The 19,721-nt window shown below is 45.7% G+C and overlaps 4 protein-coding genes and 1 non-coding gene across 23 annotated transcripts in view; 4 read left to right on the plus strand and 1 right to left on the minus strand.

Annotated features, from left to right (window-relative positions):
- LOC6529949 (phospholipid-transporting ATPase IA) overlaps positions 1-15,894 on the plus strand; it is a 25,421-nt gene extending 9,527 nt beyond the window's left edge. For 2 of the 19 annotated variants that reach the window (XM_015197043.3, XM_015197044.3), the window contains exons 2-11: positions 7,983-8,106; positions 8,212-8,395; positions 8,460-8,620; positions 8,690-8,887; positions 9,174-10,545; positions 10,607-11,413; positions 11,477-11,730; positions 11,793-11,891; positions 14,944-15,026; positions 15,257-15,894. In XM_015197043.3, the coding sequence (XP_015052529.1) occupies positions 7,983-8,106; positions 8,212-8,395; positions 8,460-8,620; positions 8,690-8,887; positions 9,174-10,545; positions 10,607-11,413; positions 11,477-11,730; positions 11,793-11,891; positions 14,944-15,026; positions 15,257-15,354 (3,380 nt within the window). In that variant the 3' untranslated portion in view covers positions 15,355-15,894. Of the gene's footprint in view, positions 1-913; positions 999-1,896; positions 2,027-4,453; positions 5,173-5,987; positions 6,815-7,895; positions 7,918-7,982; positions 8,107-8,211; positions 8,396-8,459; positions 8,621-8,689; positions 8,888-9,173; positions 10,546-10,606; positions 11,414-11,476; positions 11,731-11,792; positions 11,896-13,074; positions 13,446-14,318; positions 14,351-14,943; positions 15,027-15,256 lie in introns of those variants that run through there. The other 17 variants (XM_002090868.4, XM_015197047.3, XR_005560673.2 and 14 more) reach the window with 16 other exon arrangements.
- Trnai-aau lies at positions 456-529 on the plus strand. The gene has a single exon. It is a non-coding gene; the product is annotated as a tRNA-Ile (tRNA).
- On the plus strand, positions 6,867-7,803 carry LOC26535261 (putative odorant-binding protein A5). The gene has a single exon (XM_015197402.3). The coding sequence runs from the start codon at positions 7,096-7,098 to the stop codon at positions 7,684-7,686; it is 591 nt and encodes a 196-aa protein (XP_015052888.1). The 5' UTR covers positions 6,867-7,095; the 3' UTR covers positions 7,687-7,803.
- LOC6529960 (N-acetylglucosamine-6-sulfatase) lies at positions 15,817-18,153 on the plus strand. The gene is made up of 5 exons (XM_002090871.3): positions 15,817-15,833; positions 16,148-16,343; positions 16,398-17,091; positions 17,147-17,784; positions 17,865-18,153. The coding sequence occupies exons 1-5, from the start codon at positions 15,817-15,819 to the stop codon at positions 18,006-18,008; spliced, it is 1,689 nt and encodes a 562-aa protein (XP_002090907.2). The 3' UTR covers positions 18,009-18,153.
- On the minus strand, positions 18,074-19,283 carry LOC6529961 (immune-induced peptides). The gene is made up of 4 exons (XM_002090872.3): positions 19,179-19,283; positions 18,889-19,101; positions 18,246-18,829; positions 18,074-18,189 (listed from the first exon to the last, which is right to left on the minus strand). Exons 1-4 carry the CDS (start codon positions 19,228-19,230, stop codon positions 18,184-18,186), a joined length of 855 nt encoding a protein of 284 aa, XP_002090908.2. The 5' UTR covers positions 19,231-19,283; the 3' UTR covers positions 18,074-18,183.
- Between the last annotated feature and the right edge of the window lie 438 nt (positions 19,284-19,721).

Raw genomic sequence — 19,721 nt, forward strand, 5'->3', positions numbered from 1 at the left:
TAGCCGAATCGATCTGGCCATATCCGTCTGTCTGTCCGTCTGTCTGTCCCTATGAACGTCGAGATCTCAGGAACTATAAATGCTAGTATGTTGAGATTAGACATACAGACTCCAGAGACATAGACGCAGCGCAAGTTTGTTGATTCATGTCACGCCCACAAACCGCCCAAAGCTGCCACGCCCACACTTTTGAAAAATGTTTTGATATTTTTTCATTTTTGTATTAGTCTTGCTGATTTTTATCGATTTGCAAACAAATTTTTTGCCACGCCCACTCTAACGCCCACAAACCGCCAAAAACTGTCAGTATGGAAATTTCTCCTTTGCACTTCCACCGGCTGAGTAACGGGTATCAGATAGTCAGGGAACTCGACTATAGCGTTCTCTCTTGTTTTTGCTGTTTTCAGTCTGGTACGCCTTTCAGTCTGCTACGCCTGTTGCAGCAGTTGACACATGGCCCATTAGCTCAGCTGGTTAGAGCGTCGTGCTAATAACGCGAAGGTCGCGGGTTCGATCCCCTCATGGGCCAGTTGGTTTTTTTTTGTTTTACGTTTTGTTGATGCTTAAGGATTGGTCCTTAGACCTTTCATATCATTTGTCAGCGTGACACTTGGCCTTCCAATTCTGACATCCAGATGTGTGATAACTAATTACCAAGCGAGTTGCGTGCATGTAAATCTAGATAACCCATTAACAAAGGGCTAAAGCCAGCTTAAATTGATTTCTTGGGCGCTTACTTCCCGCGGTCTGGCAACGAACCGCCGCGCGCTAATACAAAAATCAAAATACGCCTCACCCCACCGAGGCAAACACTTGATGTTGGGTTGCTCTGTTGCTTTGCCACTCGGCGTCGCGCTCTCTGCTCATTTTTTCAGCTATTCAGTATTTCAGTTGCTTTTCGAACCGCCAAGCAAAAAGTCGTGCCAGCGGATAGGCGCTTTTTGGACCGGTTAACGAGGTCGACGTGTTGAGCCAACGCGAATTGTTAACTGGCAAAAGTAAATACTGGATATCGGATATTTAGTCTGAGTGTACAACAGAGACTTACGGTGATCTCAGTGATGCACAGTCATCCGTCACACAAAACGCTTTCGAATATTAGTGATGGCGTTTAAAAAATCCCACTAATCCCGCGTCGCTAAAGGTCAAATGTAATTATCGGTGCGACATTTGTTGCATGGATAACAACCACCACCATAAAGCCAACAATTTGTTCCATATATCTACACACATATGTATGTGCGGGAAAATAAGTGCTACCGCGTCAATTTATCGTTTGATTTTCATATGCTATGGCTATGCTATGGTTTGCGACCAATGAAGAGTAGCAGCTGTCCAATCAAATGTACCAAATTTACGGACACAGTGAAAAAATGTTCAGCATATGAATTCATTTATGTGGGAGCAGCATAGGAATTTATTTAAATGCATTACGCATATATCATTATTTAGAAATTAGTCAGAACAGAAAACTATTTGTAAACACAAATACTTGGCAACAAATATGCAAATGAATCCTGGAAATAACTGACAGAAAACGGAAGTGAGTCGTATTTTCTTTCCATGTAGAACCCTACTCAGCGTGGAAGCAACAATTTGAAAGCTTGTTTTATTATCATTCACAAAATGGATACGCTATGGAAAGTCGATTCGCTTTCGCACTGCTGTTTTCTGGTACTCACTTGCTCTCGCGATCGTCTCATTGTTAATGTACTGCTCTTTCTGTTGTTTAACAATTGCAATTGTTGTTAATTGCAAATGCTGTTCAGACCAGTTTTCTTCACATTCGCTGCCGTCATCGGTCGGTGGGCCGCTCTCTTCTGGCGACTATTTTCCCTTTTATCGGGCATTAGCCGCACTTGCAGTGCATGTGCGAACCAATTTACTGGTAAAAGCATTAGTCCCACTTAAATCGAAGGGGTTTGCAGATCGAATCGGTTAGTGGCAACCATCCGTTTAGTACTCAGTGGGATGTCATCGTTATATCGGTGCGCTTGGGGGAACCAGCAGATCCACAGACTTGAAGGTAAACACCAGTTCGTCATCGTTGTGACACATTTTACATTCTATTCGTGTAGTTTAGTTAGTTCCCAGCTGATCAGCGATCGTTTCTTTGCCAAAATGCTCGAATGGCTGTGAAAAGATTTCTCTTTTATTAATTTTCATCACTTTTGCCTTCATTTGCCAAACTGAAACTAATTAAATTATTGGCGAAGGGAAAAGAAGGAATGTTGTGCTAAAAATAAACCCAAATTAAAGCAAGTGACTTGACAATATCGTCACGCTGCCTGCGCTTTCCATCTGTCTGGGAAATTGATGAGGCTTGCACCTCAACTTTGACTCACCCTGTACTTATATAATGGTAATCAAGCATAGCGTTACTACTTTCGAGCCCAAGTGTGGAGGTGTTCCAGGGAATGCGGGCTTTCCGCTCGCTGGCCAACTGAACAAACGATGACACAGTAATGTTGGTCGGTTGCCAATTATTCGGTATCGATTGTGTGTGGACACCTTTGTCGTCTTGAGGATGCGACTTGTACCCCCTCATAACTTAAAGAAGCGAAAACACTTCGTTGACAGTCGCGAGTTCTCTTCTATTTCGTATCTGTTTACCTTTCCCAGATAAGCAGTACTAGCACAGACATATTGCTCTGTTTCTCAAACTCATTACAGTCGGGTCAAAATTATCACCTCTCATTGGGGAAATATTCCCCGACTCATTGCCAGTTGTTAGCGACTGTTTAATTTAGGATTCCATGCCTTTTGGGATTACTACAGCTATACATACAACATATAATTAGTTCTGTTTGGGCTCGGCAAAGATTGTTTTTTATATAGCATGCACTCCATTGGGCATTCCTGCGGTTGAATTTATATGAAATCCGCAAATAAGTAAGTTCGCTTGGAATGAATCCAAAATACCTACTTATTCCCATGTATTTTTACGGTTGTATTTTTAGACGCCGTCGCGGCTGGCGGAATAAATTTTAATAGCGTCGCAGATATGTATATTTTGGTTGCCACATATGTTTACCAGATAGATCTACTTGAGGCGATTTACGTCAGACTCCAAAAGGCCAAATCGAATCTGAATCGAACCAACGATTCGGATAAGGAAAGCCTTTACCCATAAATATTAAAGACTAATTTACCTCTAAGTCCAATTGAGTACATATGTATATGTATATAATTTGGTCGATTTTCCAGCCCAGTTGTAATTGCGTTCGCTTGTGCGAAGGTCATCAGGAGTTGATTACAGGCACTTACATGTGCTCGCAGACTGCAAGGCATGCTCCAAGAAACTGGAGCAATCGATAAACCCCATTCAGTAGACCCCATAGACCGACCCCTGGCTGCACTCGCCACTCATTCAGGAAAGCAATTCTCAAATCCCCACACGTGCAGCGCCACCGGAGAATCCTTTCACAATCGAACCGAATCGCCCCATGGTCGTTATAATGGCTTTGCGGGTGCCATAATTCGGTTTGTTTTTGTTGCTCCGGGTGACCATGTGGTTATGACCGGAAAACACGTTGAGTACACACGTAAACGTACCGGGCACGCAAATAGATAGATACGTAGATACTTTTTCGTCACTCATATCACTTGGCCAAAGCAGACGACTAAAAAGCCACGAAGGCGCTTCATTAGCTACCCATTTCCGAGGTCGATGATCGCCGGACGCTCCTATCCGTCTACGTCCCCAAAAACATACATATTTAAATTTTTGTCTATGGCCAAACTACCTTTCGTGTTTACCTGGGCGCACGAGGCGACTTCCCGGGGGAGCTGGTGGGTTGTTAGTGCTAATTAATCCCATGTAAATTGCAGGAGTACTGAATCAAAGCGGCCATGCAAACAGATATACAGAATAGCATAGCTCCCAATCCAAGTCGCTCTATTAAAAGATTTTAGGGATACTACAGTTGAAGTGACGGTGTAAACGCATTTAAGGGGTATCGTGTATCTTAATGTCCTTTTTAGAGGCACTTTGCATTGATGATTGGTTGGCTGGCTGGCTGGTTGGTTGGCTTTCTTCTTCGCGTAATGACAACTAAATTGCCCTCCTGAGTGGTCAGTAAATCAATACCAGGCCAATGGAAACACAGTAGCAGAAATACTAGATTCTACTGCAATTCAAGTAAATCACGCGACTAAATTAAAGCTTTATCTATTTAGTCCACATATTGTACAAAATCTTCCAAACAAAAGCAATATTCATCGAGAAAGTTTAGGAAACAATACATTGTTAAACCTTTTATTATCGCTTAATATTTATTGTTTACTATTTCAACTGTTTTTGAACAAAGGGTAATCTTTATTCATTATTCAGGGAATCAAGATATTTCATTTAAACAAAATAAGTGACTCAAACGTGATTGCGCTTAATTAAAATGAGTTGGCAGTCAACTTAAGCGTGTTTTTATATACGAGTACATAGTTCAAATCTTTTAGTCCCCGAGTTATTCCAGTGTTGAGGCATACACAGCAAGCTTTTGAAAATCAAGCCATAAATGATAAAAATCGGCAACGTTGACTTAAAATGACAGTGAAACGCAAAATCCAAAGTGCAATAGAATTTCGCGAATGCGAAAAGTCTCGGCGGTCCTTTTAACTGAACCCACTAATTAAATCGTGTCGTGTCGCAACAGATAAGATCTGGAAATTGAGTGAAAGGTGTACCCGTATATTTGCAACGCGTTTCAAGCGATTCGCGGAGCCATGTTAGGATGGCAGACTCCGGCAAACACGCGAGTGGTGGTCACAATGGAGCGAGGAACGCTCAAAATGGGCGCAATGGACACGGACACGGACACGGACACGGACACAGTCAAGGACGACAGATGCAGTTCCTGGACAATCCGCCCCCCCGCGAAGCCGCCTTCAATGTGCGCAGCCTATGGCCAAGCATACAATCCGGTGTCCGCCGCCTGAGGAGCCAGGTGCTCCGGCGAACAGCCACCACGGGTCCAGCGATGGCTCCGTCCGGTGGAGCCGACTTACCTCCCTCGGACAACGACCATGCCGCGCCATCCAGGAGCGGAGCCGGGATCACGGAATCGGACGGCAGTAATCCGCATCGAAGGCTGGGCGAATCGTCGGTGGTGGGCAGTGTGCAGTCACTGAAAAATTTCCTTAAAAGAACACGCCCAGGCCGGAAAAAACGAAAAGGTGCCTATATATTAACTGAGTCACTATATTTAAGTTTTTTCCTTAAACTTTTCAAAGATTTATTTGTATGTACGTATGTATGTATAGCTTCCATATCACCATTATTTATTGAATATCTTAAAAACTAAGAAAACGATAAGGGTTGCGATGAAAGCTTAATATTTCTTATAGAAGGAGGTCTTGTGGTCCATAATTTATCAAACGAACTTATTCGAAAATATAAGGAATGTGATATGAAGTATGATATGAATTTGGCAGTAATCTGTTTGGTTGATTTATTCTACGATATATTTATATAAGGATTTGTAACATATGCGTACTCTGAGAAACGTAGAATTTTTGGTTTAGCTAGGGTACTTAGGGGTCGAGTCTTACTTGCTTTCATGTTCTACGCCATTTCCAAGCATTTGAATTAAGGCGCAGTCGCGCTCTCTTCGCACTCTCTTTTCGCACTCTCTTTTCGCACGCTGCTCTCCCTCGCTCCTCGCCTTTTGTTTTGCTACCACGCTTCGCTTTCGCTTTTGCTCCCGCACTTCCAAACACTCCACTAACCCCCTACCCCCCTATATCCACTTCCCCTTCTCCCGGAGGAGTACGCAATGTTTTGGGTTTACTGATAAATCGCAAGCTTTATAAGCTCCTTTTGCAGAATGCACCACGCAGCTTTGCGGGCTGGTGGGTGGGTTGGACTCAAGGGGTTTCCAACCTGGGCGACCCACACCCCACACCCCTCACCCCTTACCACCCACCGAGAAACCCATCCCTGTTGTCCTTTCTGGGTCCTTCGAGCTCGTGGAAATTTCGTTTCAGTCGTAGTATCGGAGCTCAGGAGAGCGCACATAGTAAAACGTGTGTGGTGAAAGTGTGTCGCAGAATATTTGCAAATACTTTTAAGTAACTTTCAATAATCGCACGTCAATCAGTGTCAGCTGAGCAATTACCAATCAAGTTAACTTACTGCAATCAAAAACGTTTAGATCTATTGGCCAGCTATTCACGTGCTTAACGCATTCCACTTAGTGGTGACAAATCGATACCTGAAACGGAAAAGTGCAGGCCCGTTGCCAGGTGATGGATGTGAAAAGGTTATACGACCAGGTGGCCAGGCAAGGAACATTGCTGAGCCACTCTGATTAGGTGGTCAGCTAGTGCTCCGTAGGAATCCCTTCACTGGCCGTGTGTATAGGCCAATGTGGATGCCACAGAATCCTCCTCCGTACGGGATAAAAATTGTGTTTTCTTATACGCTACGCAGTGATTGAAAACAGGAGGCGCAGGCGCCATCCCACAGGACTACTCTTATATCTCTAAATATTGGGCAGCCGGCACGCCCACTTGTGGCTGATTATCCCTGCTGAGGCTGTGACCAGTGACCAAGTGCCCTGCATCCTGGGGTTTCCCAAGCGCAATCAGGAGGAGACCGCCGGCGAGAGCATTGCCTTCGTGCCCGTGGGCGATTGCGACTCTGGATCCGACGAGCTACCCGGGCCCGAGGAAGAGGAAGCGGAGGAGGAGGCGGTGGAGTCGGTGGTAACGACGCCATCTGGGGATCGGGCAGGACGCTTCCGTTGTCCCGCGCTTTTTCGCCGGGCCAAAATGGACTTTCGTAATGTCTACAAAGCGATGCGCATTCGTTGGAGTCGTAAGTGTGCCGAGATATTGGATTTTTTAGATTGCAATAATCTATAGTACCAAACTTGAGAAAGTAAACAGTGGATAGTTACTCTCGCTTTTGTCTATTCAATTGTCAGTTTCAATTGATCTAGTGCAACAGACATCTAAGGTTTTCTTTGTTTAACTAAAGGGCTTTTAGTGAGTTGAAAAGAACGAGATCCATCTAGAATATATGATGTAGTAAAGCAAGCCTAGCTTCGAACTCCTTTTTTCCCGTTTGTGTCAACCAAATTTTGAAATTACATCACCATGCTGGTGAGCTGCCCGGTGGTTTGTCCAGTTGAGAAACTGGTCAAGGAACTCAAAAAGCACCACGTGATTCCCCGTCTGCTGGCCTGCAAGCCCACGAAGGTGATCAGTGTGCTATATCCCTGCGATATCGACATCAAGCCGGGCATTATGATAGTGATCAACGAAGTGCTGAAGCAACCGATCATTCGGTTTAAGGCCAATCCGGAGCAGTTTCACACGCTGATGATGGTCGACTTGGACGTGCCGCCGGACAATCACACGGAGTGGCTCATTTGGATGGTGGGCAATATTCCGGGCTGCGATGTCGCCATGGGTCAGACGCTTGTGGCCTACGACAACCGGCGGAGCATCCACGGTCAAAACATCCATCGCATCGTCCTCCTGGCCTTCAAGCAGTATCTGGAGCTCGACTTCGACGAGACTTTCATTCCCGAGGGCGAGGAGAAGGGTCGTGGCACCTTCAATTGCCACAAATTTGCGAGGAAGTATGCTTTGGGCAATCCGATGGCCGCCAATTTCTATCTGGTGGAATGGATGTGGCGATGGACACCCACCTTCCTGTCCTCGGAACATGAAATGGAACATTAACTCGCGGAGTTTTAAATTTGTGTTGCACCATTTACTAAGAAAAAATACATAGTTACTTATAAGCTTTTGGTATCCATACATACATATACTATAAATAAACCAATAATATGAGAAATATTTATGATTGCCATCATTAATATAGTAGTAGCACTCAAAAGATAATAGACGATTACTAATCAGCAAAAACGAGAACCTAATTGAAACATCGCTGTCCGCAGTAATAAATGCCGTGTAATTTTCCGATTTCTCCCGTTCGGATATCACCTATTAATCAACCTTTTCATGAATGTTTCCAGATGACGAGGACTTCACCTCGTCCGCTGGGTACGATGCAGATGATGGGGAGAGGCGTGTCATAAACCTAAATGGGCCACAGCCCACTAAATACTGTAATAATCGCATAACGACGGCAAAATATAGGTGAGTGAGTGCCCGCCATTTAGCGCCTGATAATAATCATGACCTAAATGGATGGATTACACACGAAGTAACCAACAATCTGTCCCGTTTGCCGTTTGCATGCAGTTTCATCAGCTTTCTGCCCGCGTTCCTCTTCGAGCAGTTCCGGCGGTATTCCAACTGCTTTTTCCTGCTAATTGCCATACTGCAACAAATCCCGGAGGTGTCGCCCACGGGTCGTTACACCACGCTGGTGCCACTGATGTTCATCCTCTCGGTGAGCGCCATCAAGGAGATAATCGAGGATATTGTAAGTACTGAGAGCAACACATAGCCAGTCAGTAAACATATTGATATATTGCCATGACTTCCAGAAACGACATCGGGCGGATAATGAGATCAATCACCGATTGATAGAGCGCCTGGATAGTGGCTCCTGGAGCACTGTTCGCTGGTCGGAGCTGACGGTGGGCGATATCATCAAAGTGGGAATCAACACCTTCTTCCCCGCCGATCTGATTCTTCTGTCGTCCAGGTGCGCACCCTCCCCAGTTAACCCCAATTTGGCTTCGATATGTTTGATTTGAATGCAATGCGTCCACAGTGAACCGCAGGGCATGTGCTTCATAGAGACGGCCAATCTGGATGGCGAGACGAACCTGAAGATCCGACAGGCTCTCCCGGCCACCGCTGAACTGCTGGAGACGAAGGATCTGCAGCGATTGCAGGGCAGGATCGAGTGCGAGCTGCCCAATCGGCATTTATACGAGTTTAACGGGGTGCTCAGGGAGACTGGGAAGCCGTGAGTAATGCGTTTATAAATATATAAATGTTATATAAACAGAAGGAACACTAATTAAACAAACGTTCGTGCGCTTATTTTAAGAACGCCACATTATCCAAGATACAATCTTTAGTTTATGACGAAACTGCAGATGTTCGGCTATTGCGAAAAAAACATATTCTTCGTCAACTTGCTTATGTTATATAAAAAATTAGAAGGCGAATGAGTCTTAGAAGTTACTTTTGTCACCCTTAAGTTATTTCGAATGAATAAGAACTCACTTAGTCACCTATTTCTCTTTCAGACCCGCTGCTTTGGGCAATGATCAGGTGCTCCAACGCGGCGCCATTCTGCGGAACACGGCGTGGGTGTTCGGGATCGTGGTCTACTCCGGACAAGAGACGAAGCTGATGATGAACTCTACCTCGGCGCCACTGAAGCGCTCCACCGTAGACAAGCTGACCAATACCCAGATCCTCATGCTCTTCATGATCCTCATCTCATTGTGCATCGTCAGCGGCCTGTGTAATCTCTTCTGGACTAGGGAGCACTCGGAAACGGACTGGTATCTGGGCCTAACCGACTTCAAGACCAAGAGCCTCGGCTACAACCTGCTGACCTTCTTCATCCTGTACAACAACCTGATCCCCATCTCGCTGCAGGTGACGCTTGAGCTGGTGCGTTTCCTGCAGGCCATTTTCATCAACTACGACATCGAGATGTACCACGAGGAGTCCAACACGCCGGCCATGGCCCGCACCTCGAATCTGAACGAGGAGCTGGGCATGGTCAAGTATATATTCTCGGACAAGACGGGCACCCTCACGCAGAACGTGATGGAGTTTAAGAAATGCTCCATCGCCGGCTACGTATACACAGCCGAGCGAACGCCGGAGGAATCTCAGCTGGTGCAGAATATCCTCGGTCGCCATGAGACGTCCGCCGTGATCGAGGAGTTCCTGGAGCTGCTGTCGGTGTGCCATACGGTAATCCCCGAGCGCAAGGAAAACGGCGAAATGATCTACCACGCTGCCAGTCCGGATGAGCGGGCTCTGGTGGAAGGTGCCCAGAAATTTGGCTACATCTTCGACACACGTACGCCGAAGTATGTGGAGATCAATGCGCTCGGCGTGCGAAAGCGATACGAGGTGCTCAATGTCCTGGAGTTCACCTCGACGCGTAAGCGTATGTCGTTGATAGTTCGCACGCCGGAAAACAAGATCAAGCTATTTTGCAAGGGAGCGGACACGGTGATATACGAGCGACTGGCTCCGCAGGGTCAAGCCTTCAGGGAACAGACGCTGCGTCATCTAGAGGAGTTTGCTTCGGATGGATTGAGGACCCTCTGCTTGGCAGTTAGTGATATAAGGGCGGATGTCTACCAAGAGTGGAGCCAGACATTCGACAAGGCGTCGGTGGCTCTTCAGAATCGTGAGAGCAAGCTAGAGGATGCGGCCAATTTGATTGAGAACAATCTTCGCCTCCTGGGTGCCACAGCAATCGAAGATAGACTTCAGGATGGTGTACCGGAAACCATTGCCGCTTTGCTGGACGCCGGCATCTATATCTGGGTTCTTACCGGCGACAAGCAGGAGACGGCCATCAACATTGGCTACTCCTGCCGTCTGATTAGCCACTCCATGGACATCATCATCCTCAACGAGGAAAGCCTTGATGTGAGTTGGTTTTTATTAATTTACTAGAAGCATTCATTAAAATGTATATCTATGAATCTAGGCCACCCGCGAAGTCATCCATCGCCACTATGATGAGTTCAAGAGTTCGTCGGCGAAGGACGTCAATGTGGCACTAGTCATCGATGGCACCACGCTGAAGTACGCCCTTAGCTGTGACCTGCGCAATGATTTCCAAGATTTGTGTCTTCTGTGTCGGGTGGTCATCTGCTGCAGAGTGTCCCCCATGCAAAAGGCTGAGGTGGTCGAGATGGTTACCCAGAGCACGAATGCAGTGACCCTAGCCATTGGCGACGGAGCCAACGACGTGGCTATGATCCAGAAGGCGAACGTTGGAATCGGAATATCTGGAGTTGAGGGACTCCAGGCGGCGTGCGCATCGGACTACTCGATCGCCCAGTTTCGCTACTTGCAGCGCCTACTCTTGGTCCACGGTGCTTGGAACTACGCTAGGATCTCCAAGCTGATCCTGTACAGCTTCTACAAAAACGTGTGTCTGTATGTAATTGAGCTGTGGTTCGCCGTCTACTCCGGCTGGTCGGGCCAGATCCTGTTTGAACGCTGGACAATTGGACTGTACAACGTGGTTTTCACGGCCATGCCGCCGTTTGCGATGGGACTCTTCGAGAAATTCTGCACGGCGGAAACGATGTTGCGGTATCCGATGCTTTACAAAACATCGCAGAATGCGAAGCTCTTCAATGTGAAGGTGTTTTGGATCTGGATATTCAATGCGCTACTGCACTCGGTGTTCCTCTTCTGGTTACCACTGGCGGCGTACACCAAGGAGGTGATCTGGAGCGATGGCAAGACTAGTGATTACCTTTTGATGGGCAACTTAGTTTACACTGTAAGGACTTTTCGCATGCTCAGTTGATTCAATAGATTTCCATTAACCTAATTGTTATTTTAGTACGTGATTGTAACCGTTTGCCTAAAGGCTGGACTCATCACCAATTCGTGGACCTGGCTCACACATCTGGCCATTTGGGGCTCCATTGTCCTGTGGTTCAGTTTCGTGCTGATTTATAGCCATGTGTGGCCAACGTTCAAGTTTGCCAGCAACTTCCGCGGCATGGACATTCAGTTGCTGTCGACGCCAGTGTTCTATTTCTGCTTGTTGTTGGTGCCCATTACCACGCTGCTGATCGATGTGATCTGCAAACTGTGAGTAAACGAGTGGTTTACCATGGAATATAACTTATTGAACTCATTGTTTCTTATTGCAGCATACACAATACCGTGTTCAAGACACTTACGGAGGCTGTTCGCGAGACGGAGATCCGACGCAGCGACATCTCCGAAGTGATGAACGAGCCGCGATCTTCGTAAGTATCGAAGCAATCGCCTACCAGACCCCCGTAGTCACGCTTTACCTCCGGGCCGGAGGGCTCCCTACATTCCTCCATACGTATTTAGTTTTTGTTTGTCCAAAAACGAAATCAAACTATACCCACTTTCAATTTGAATTGTTGCGCATTTGCTAAATATTAACTTGACCCCTAAGAAGTTGATATTTCCATGAACCTATCCTACAAACCCGAAACAAGGCTGATTGAACATATGTGCCTGCACTTTATACCCTGCTTCCTGTAGTATTTGCACCTGTATCGAAACCAACCTTAGTTATTACTTAGAGTTTGTTTGGGTCATAAAGGCATTACTAAATCCAAATCATACCGCTATCGCACTCTCACCTACTCGAATTGTGTTTGTTCAACTTTCGATGTATGTCAGTTGCTGTTATATCAAAACCAAAGTATCTTCTTGAATATTGGCCACCGAAAATTGCTTCAAATATACTTATACCTAGAATCGAACACACAAATAGTAAGGAAACACAAAGTGTTGACCAAGGTCCTCCCTTATTAATAAGATTACAGATCAGAAACAATGAGAAATGGAATTGTATTAGCTGATAAAAGTGTACATAGTATAGAGACTAGAGTAAGATAAGTTCTAAACACAATTTTTTCTTGTCATTTGTTATCCACTCACAAGTGTTATTTCATATGTAACCTATTCAATGCATATAATAAACATAGCACACCTATATAATGTTATTTACGAGTTCAAACTCATGTTTAGATCCTAATGTTATGTATTTATATTTACCCCAGTTTGATACGCCTTTTGTAGACCTTTTAGATCAATTTTGAATGCAATTAAAACATATAATTGGATATACATATTAGTATATATGTGTATATATATATTGGCTGTGTTGAGGTATTCTCGACTAGCTGTGTCATTTAATAAAAGAAACAAACACAATTTTACTGAGTTAAGAACAAAACTGCCAGCATCAATCAGATTCAGATTTGCCCAATCTTCGACTGCATCACCATGAGCAAGTATCTAATGAATTGAAATCCCTAAAATGTAATCTCTCTGTCTTCCTTTATCCCCCATCAATCCCTGGCGGCGACGATTGTCCCCTCAATCCCAAATCCATGCATTCAATCGATCCATAAACCCATTCGGAATCCCTGCACCCATGCGACGCATTAGTGACTCCGGCTTTGGATACGCCCTCGGCAAGTTGATACGGTCCAGCCAGGTCCTGATTTCGCACGATCATCGCTTCGCAGTCCATTCGGAGTCCAGTAGAGTGTCGAATCTGCGGGTGGAGAACCTGGAGCTGGACCTGGAGCTGGAGACCGACACGGAGCAACAGCAGCAGCACAGGCAGCGCCAGAAGTGGCGCGGTGGTCAGAAGTCGCCGGATGCAGTTGCCCGGAGTGCGAGGAACAGCACCACATCACCCACCACGGCCACTCTGCACATGTGAGGCAGCAGGGGACGGACTCCGCTCATCGAAGGCAAAGCTAATCGAATTATTTTTGTAGTTGTAAAATGTGTAAACGTATCTTATAAGCGAGCATTGTATAGTATTGTAATTAGCATTCCGAATGGGACTATTTCCCGATTCCGCATCCAGAGAAGAACTGTCGAATTCATATCATATTCTCATGTGTATATGCTATACGCTAGTCCCAAGAAGCGGATATTTTTACATCGCATACTGTATGTGCTAACCAACTATTTGCCAACTGTGATAGTGTCTAAGGCGTAGCCAGAGGTGTTTAGGCACGTAGGATAGGCCAATAATCAGGGAATGCTATTTTGTGAGACGTCTTATCATCATTCCCAACAAGCTGAGTTACTTTATTTAAATCTAATCGTATCAACATATATGTTATATATTCTTCTAAGACACTTACCAGGTTGTAAAATTACATTTACCTAACCCAAGTTAGTTAACAAACCCAGTCACGAATGTTCCGTTCGATCCTACTTAACTTAATTATGATTAACCAACCGATATATATATATACTCATCCCAACGTTTTCGGAATGTGATGGTACCCAGATGATATGTATGTATCAGTTTTGAATATATGTATCCCGCACCATCCTCCCCAGCTCGCATGCAATTTAATTCGGCCAATGATCTGCATACTAACGCATTGGCTGCTGATCCGATCAATCCGATCTGAATCCGATCTGAATACGATCTGATACGCTCTGCACTTATGTTGTATGTACTTGTGTTTTATTTTGTATTACTCGACACCCAACAAAGCGACTTAACCAATCACACCCAACACCTACACGCAGAACCCAAACACACCCAACAATAACTAATCAATATATAATTTAATAAAAGTCAAAGAGTCAACAGCAAAATTCTGAAAAATGTTTATTTGAAATTTCTCTGAACGTTCCTTGCGCCGTAATGTCTGTGTGCGCAGTACCATGTATGCCTTGGGATCGATAATTCGGTGTAAGTAAATCGTAGATAATGCTCAAAAATCATATCTACACTCTCACAACAAGCTCCATCCACACACACCACCCACTTTTGTCACGTCACCCAGTCACAGGGTATCTTCTAGTGGGTTCCCCTTCTCAGAAGGGAGATGATATGCATATACTATATATACGGGTAGATAGGACCTCAAACTTGTAAACCTACAACACTTTATGGTACGAACCTTATGATTTACGTAGCGTCAAAGATTCGTTGTAAATTTGATCTCCAGTACCGCATCGTATTCCTTTTATTTGCCAACTTTAAAGTATGTAGGCTCTTCTCCATTTATTACGTATTCTGCATGCCCCTATCAATTTGGTACACACCTTGTTGCTCATCCCGATATCCTGATATCCTGATTTGATTATACATATGTATGCTCCCCTGCCCAAATCTCGATATTCCGAGTGAATTCGGAGTCGCTAGTGTAATTGCAAGAACTGTGTAAAGTGCTAACAATTCAAAATGGAAACTAACTTATTAAGTGCCCCCTTGCAACAACCCCACGAAATTGAAATCCTTTACTAAACCATATCCGACCCGCTCAAAAATTAACCCAACAGATTCACGGAAACGGCCCGCCTGCTACGTAATGTCTTTACCCGTCGTGCCAACACGAGAGTCGAAACGGATCTCGAGCTATCGCGTGAGTACCACTCCGTTGCAGGAACACCATTAGCCACTAGTGGTAGGACTCCTCGAGCAGTAGGTCCGCATCTTGGGGGCTGGGGGTTTGTATTGCCTCCATCTGGGGGGCTTCCTTGGAGGTAGATCTAGACCACACTCACACATTACAGATACTACACATGTCCACCTCTGCAGGGCTGCGATATACCATTTAAGATTCTAACTAACTGGCCTTGTCTAACTTCACAGATGGCTATGCGTTTTCCCAGGAGGAGGGCGGAGCTGTGCCGCAGTCTATCATCATACGTGCTTATGACACGAATCTGCCAAAGCCCGAGGGAAACTAAGCCGGAAACGCTGGGACCATGGATCTCACGGTGCACATGTATATAGGAGAACGCCAGGAGCCAGGAGCAGCTATACATACTTTATACTTCGATTCAGATTGATACACACATATTTAGAGCACACTTCTGGTAGGCCAAACTAAAAAACCCACATACACATCACATTTATTCTCTACGTGTCTTACACCAGCAGTAATTGGAAAACATTTCGTAGAAGCCACTAAGCAGTGAATATGGCGCTTATAAGTTTATCTGTCTTTGCTGTTATTTATTTTTTAAGATCGCGAGGAAAAACATATTGAAGAGGCTAAAGTTCGGTCCTTTGTATCTGTCCTTGTCCGCGGCGCAGCTTTGTGATACGGATACAGACTTGCATTCTTTTTTAAAAGTCTATCTCTAAGTAAACTAAACATTTGTACCTACATATGCATTACATTATTGTGAAATTCAACAAACATATTAATGTCAGCAAAGATTCTGTATTTTTCGGTCGCCGAACCGCTGATATTTAATGGAAATAAATCATATTTCCCTAACGTGGCTCTTGGATTTTAATAGGGGGTCTGGGAATTACTATGGACTTTTGAATTTGAAGTTTCGCGCCCACTGTGAGCTTAACAGTTGACTAACAGTACAGTGTGTACACACCACTATTCAAGGGTTGTCTGGCAGCGCGACTGCCAAGTAATTCTATACATATGGCAGCACTTTGAGAATAAAAATTTAAATAATCAGCGCTCTAAAAAGCTGGTGTTCTTATTTCCACTATTGGTAAGTTTATCCAATTAAATAGGAAATCATTTTATTTGATATACGATCTAAAAACGCTTAAAATAATTGGATTACGACTTGAGCTTTTTTCCTTATTGTTCTGCCATTGGCCAACACTAGAAGATCATCGTTGCCTTTTACAGCACTACCTTTGCAAGCCGGGCTTTGTTATCGCACAAATTTTATGTAAACAGAAGAAAACTTCGATCTGCTCCATGGTGAGTAGTTTCTCCTCGTGTCCTATATGTTTCTTCATCCTGTGATCTCTGCAGATCAGCTTAGCCCCCCTGATCACCCTAATCCTCGCCTGCCTGGGGAGGGCGACCAGTGAGAAGGCGCCCAACATTCTGCTCATCCTGTCCGACGATCAGGATGTGGAACTACGCGGCATGTTTCCCATGGAGCAGACGATCCAGCTGCTGGGCTTCGGGGGCGCCCTGTTCCACAACGCCTACACGCCCACGCCCATCTGCTGTCCGGCGAGGACGAGTCTGCTGACGGGCATGTATGCGCACAACCACGGCACCCGGAACAATTCCGTAGCTGGTGGATGCTACGGACCGCACTGGTGGCGGTCCCTGGAGCCTCGGGCTCTGCCGCACATCCTGCAACAGCACGGATACAACACCTTCTTTGGCGGGAAGTACTTGAATCAGTACTGGGGCGCTGGGGATGTGCCGAAGGGATGGAACCACTTCTATGGCCTCCACGGGAACTCGAGATACTACAACTACACTCTGCGCGAAAATTCGGGGAACGTGCACTACGAGTCCACCTACCTAACCGATCTGCTGAAAGATCGTGCCGCTGACTTCCTAAGAAATGCTACTCAATCCTCGGAACCCTTCTTTGCGATGGTGGCTCCACCGGCAGCCCATGAACCCTTTACGCCCGCCCCAAGACATGAGGGCGTGTTCTCCCATATAGAAGCCCTGCGCACGCCCAGCTTCAATCAAGTTAAACAGGGTAAGGTGGTTATCAAATGAGATTATCTATACGAGTTAATCAAAAACCGTTTCAGATAAGCACTGGTTGGTGAGAGCAGCACGCCGTCTGCCCAACGAAACCATCAACACCATAGACAAGTATTTCCAGAAGCGCTGGGAAACGCTGCTGGCTGTGGACGAGCTGGTCGTCACCTTGGTGGGCGTGCTAAACGATACGCAATCGTTGGAGAACACCTATATCATCTACACCTCGGATAACGGCTACCATGTGGGCCAGTTTGCACAGCCCTTCGATAAAAGACAGCCCTATGAAACGGATATTAACATACCGCTGCTAATCCGAGGACCTGGAATAGCACCTGAGAGCCACATTGACACTGCCGTCAGTCTGGTGGACTTGGCACCCACCATATTGGCCTGGGCCGACATCGACACACCATCCTACATGGATGGGCAATCATTTCATGAGCTTTTGCTCAACAACCGACGAAGGGTTCCATTTTTCGAGCGTTCCCTGTTGATCGAGTACTGGGGCGAGGGAACTGTGGCCACGTACAATTCCGAATGTCCTTGGCCAGCAAAGGATCGCTTGGCGCAGTGCACCCCTGCAGCGGATTGCCATTGCCAGGACTCATGGAACAACACCTACGCCTGCTTGAGAAATATTCGCCACCGGGAGGATCGCATTTACTGCGAGTTTCGGGATGGCGAGGTAATTATTATACATTAGTATTAAACATTTTCTCTTATTTATATTCCTTTTATATTCCTTTAAATTTCTTTTGTTTTCAGAACTTTTTGGAAGCGTACGACCTGCAATTGGATCCCTTCCAAATGACCAACATTGCCTACGATCTGCTGCCCATTGAACGAGCTCTGTATTCGTTGCGCCTTAAGAATCTTACTCAGTGTTCTGGCCACTCGTGTTTTCTATAGCTATACTATAGATAACTATATACTACGCCCAACCTAACCAAATAGTTACACAAACCAAATTCTAGTAGTTTTTCGGTTATTTTTGTATTCAGTTATCATGTGATTTAAGTTGTTATATACATAGTCTCAAATTTATCATATTTAACGCCTAAAGTTGTGTTTCTTTGGAACTATTTCAGTACTGAAAACATAAATACGTTAGATAAGAATACTAGGTATGTGAGTGAGATGGCTTACTTGCTGGGCAGGACGTCCTCTTCCAGACACGATGGTACGACCACTGCTATCGATTACAACAGTACGTCCATCGGGGCGCTTCCAAACGGAGACATTATTGTCCCAAACGCCTGCCTGATCGTCGCGGGCCACAAAGTTCTCTCCCTGGACGCGGGCATCGTTGATCCCACGACGGAAACGTTGAACGGAGAAGCCACCATTTCCAAAATCGACCGTGCGGTCTGGTCGCTCCACATGAAACTGCGGACTGCGCCGGCTGCGTTGTACATAGAAGCCGCCATTACCAGCAGTTACGGTGCGATCTGGACGTGCCACATGGAGCTGCGGACTGCGCCGGCTGCGTTGGACATAGACGCCGCCATTACCAGCAGTTACGGTGCGATCCGGACGTGCCACATGGAGCTGCGGACTGCGCCGGCTGCGCTGGATGTAGAATCCTCCGTTTCCAACGTCAACAGTGCGATCGGGACGCTGTACGTGAAGCTGCGGACTGCGAGGAGGGCGTTGTGGGACTCCCACTCCCTTGGCTCCATTGGGACCTAAGTTCTGGGCGGAAAAACTGGGACCACTGACGGTGTGAGAAGCTAAAATAATGCAAATAGCATTAGGACCCCGGAAAATCTGTATGAAACCTTAAGCGTACCTGGTCCACCAGCGTTCTTTCGGTTTACAAACGTGTTGCCCAAGTCATCGGTGTACACATGCTCACCCCGTTGAGGAGCGTTTTCAAACTGGCCACCCACTCCCGGCACGCTGTAGGTTCCTTCATTCTGACCCCTTATGTAGACCTGATTGCCCGGAGTACCGAAGACATGCGGCCCATTCCGACCGTCGTAGGTGTGCTGTGGTTGCGCAGCTGCAAGGATGGCAATTGTTGATAACTGTCATTTAACACCTTTCATAAAATGGTAGATTATAGTCAGAGATTCCTACCGACGCAGACAGCGCCACAAATAGCCAGTGCAATCAATCCGAACGACTTCATTCCGATCAGTTTCAAAGCGCGGCTTTAACTGAGTGCAGTTGAACAGCATACAGTATTTATAGCCAACAAGTAGCCATCGCATTAGCATCTGGGTGAGCTTGTTTACAGCGATCGTTCTGAATTTCCCCAACGTCGCAATCCAATCTGAAATGGGTGTGCGATCGGGAATTTCAGAGAAGATTGCCGCCCTGACCTCCAGGTAGCCATTAGACCACATTAAACACCTATCCCCCTGAATATGCGATCGGTTGTTTGGAAACGCTGCCATAACTAGTTTACACCATGCACTTCTGCTACTAAATTATATTATAATATGACAGGAGTATCAACTCTTTAGCACGTGTTGGTATTGTTTCGTCATGTTGAATCAAACTGTCGGGTTTTCTTTGCTCAGCCAGCAGATAGTTGCATCTGAAGTAGATTGAATTTGACACGAGAACCTATTCCTGGAAGTCTCTTGTTACTAGTTTGTTGTGGCTTACAGCTGCAGT

The sequence above is a fragment of the Drosophila yakuba genome, chromosome 2R, assembly GCF_016746365.2.
Source record: "Drosophila yakuba strain Tai18E2 chromosome 2R, Prin_Dyak_Tai18E2_2.1, whole genome shotgun sequence".
Lineage (NCBI taxonomy): Eukaryota > Metazoa > Arthropoda > Insecta > Diptera > Drosophilidae > Drosophila > Drosophila yakuba.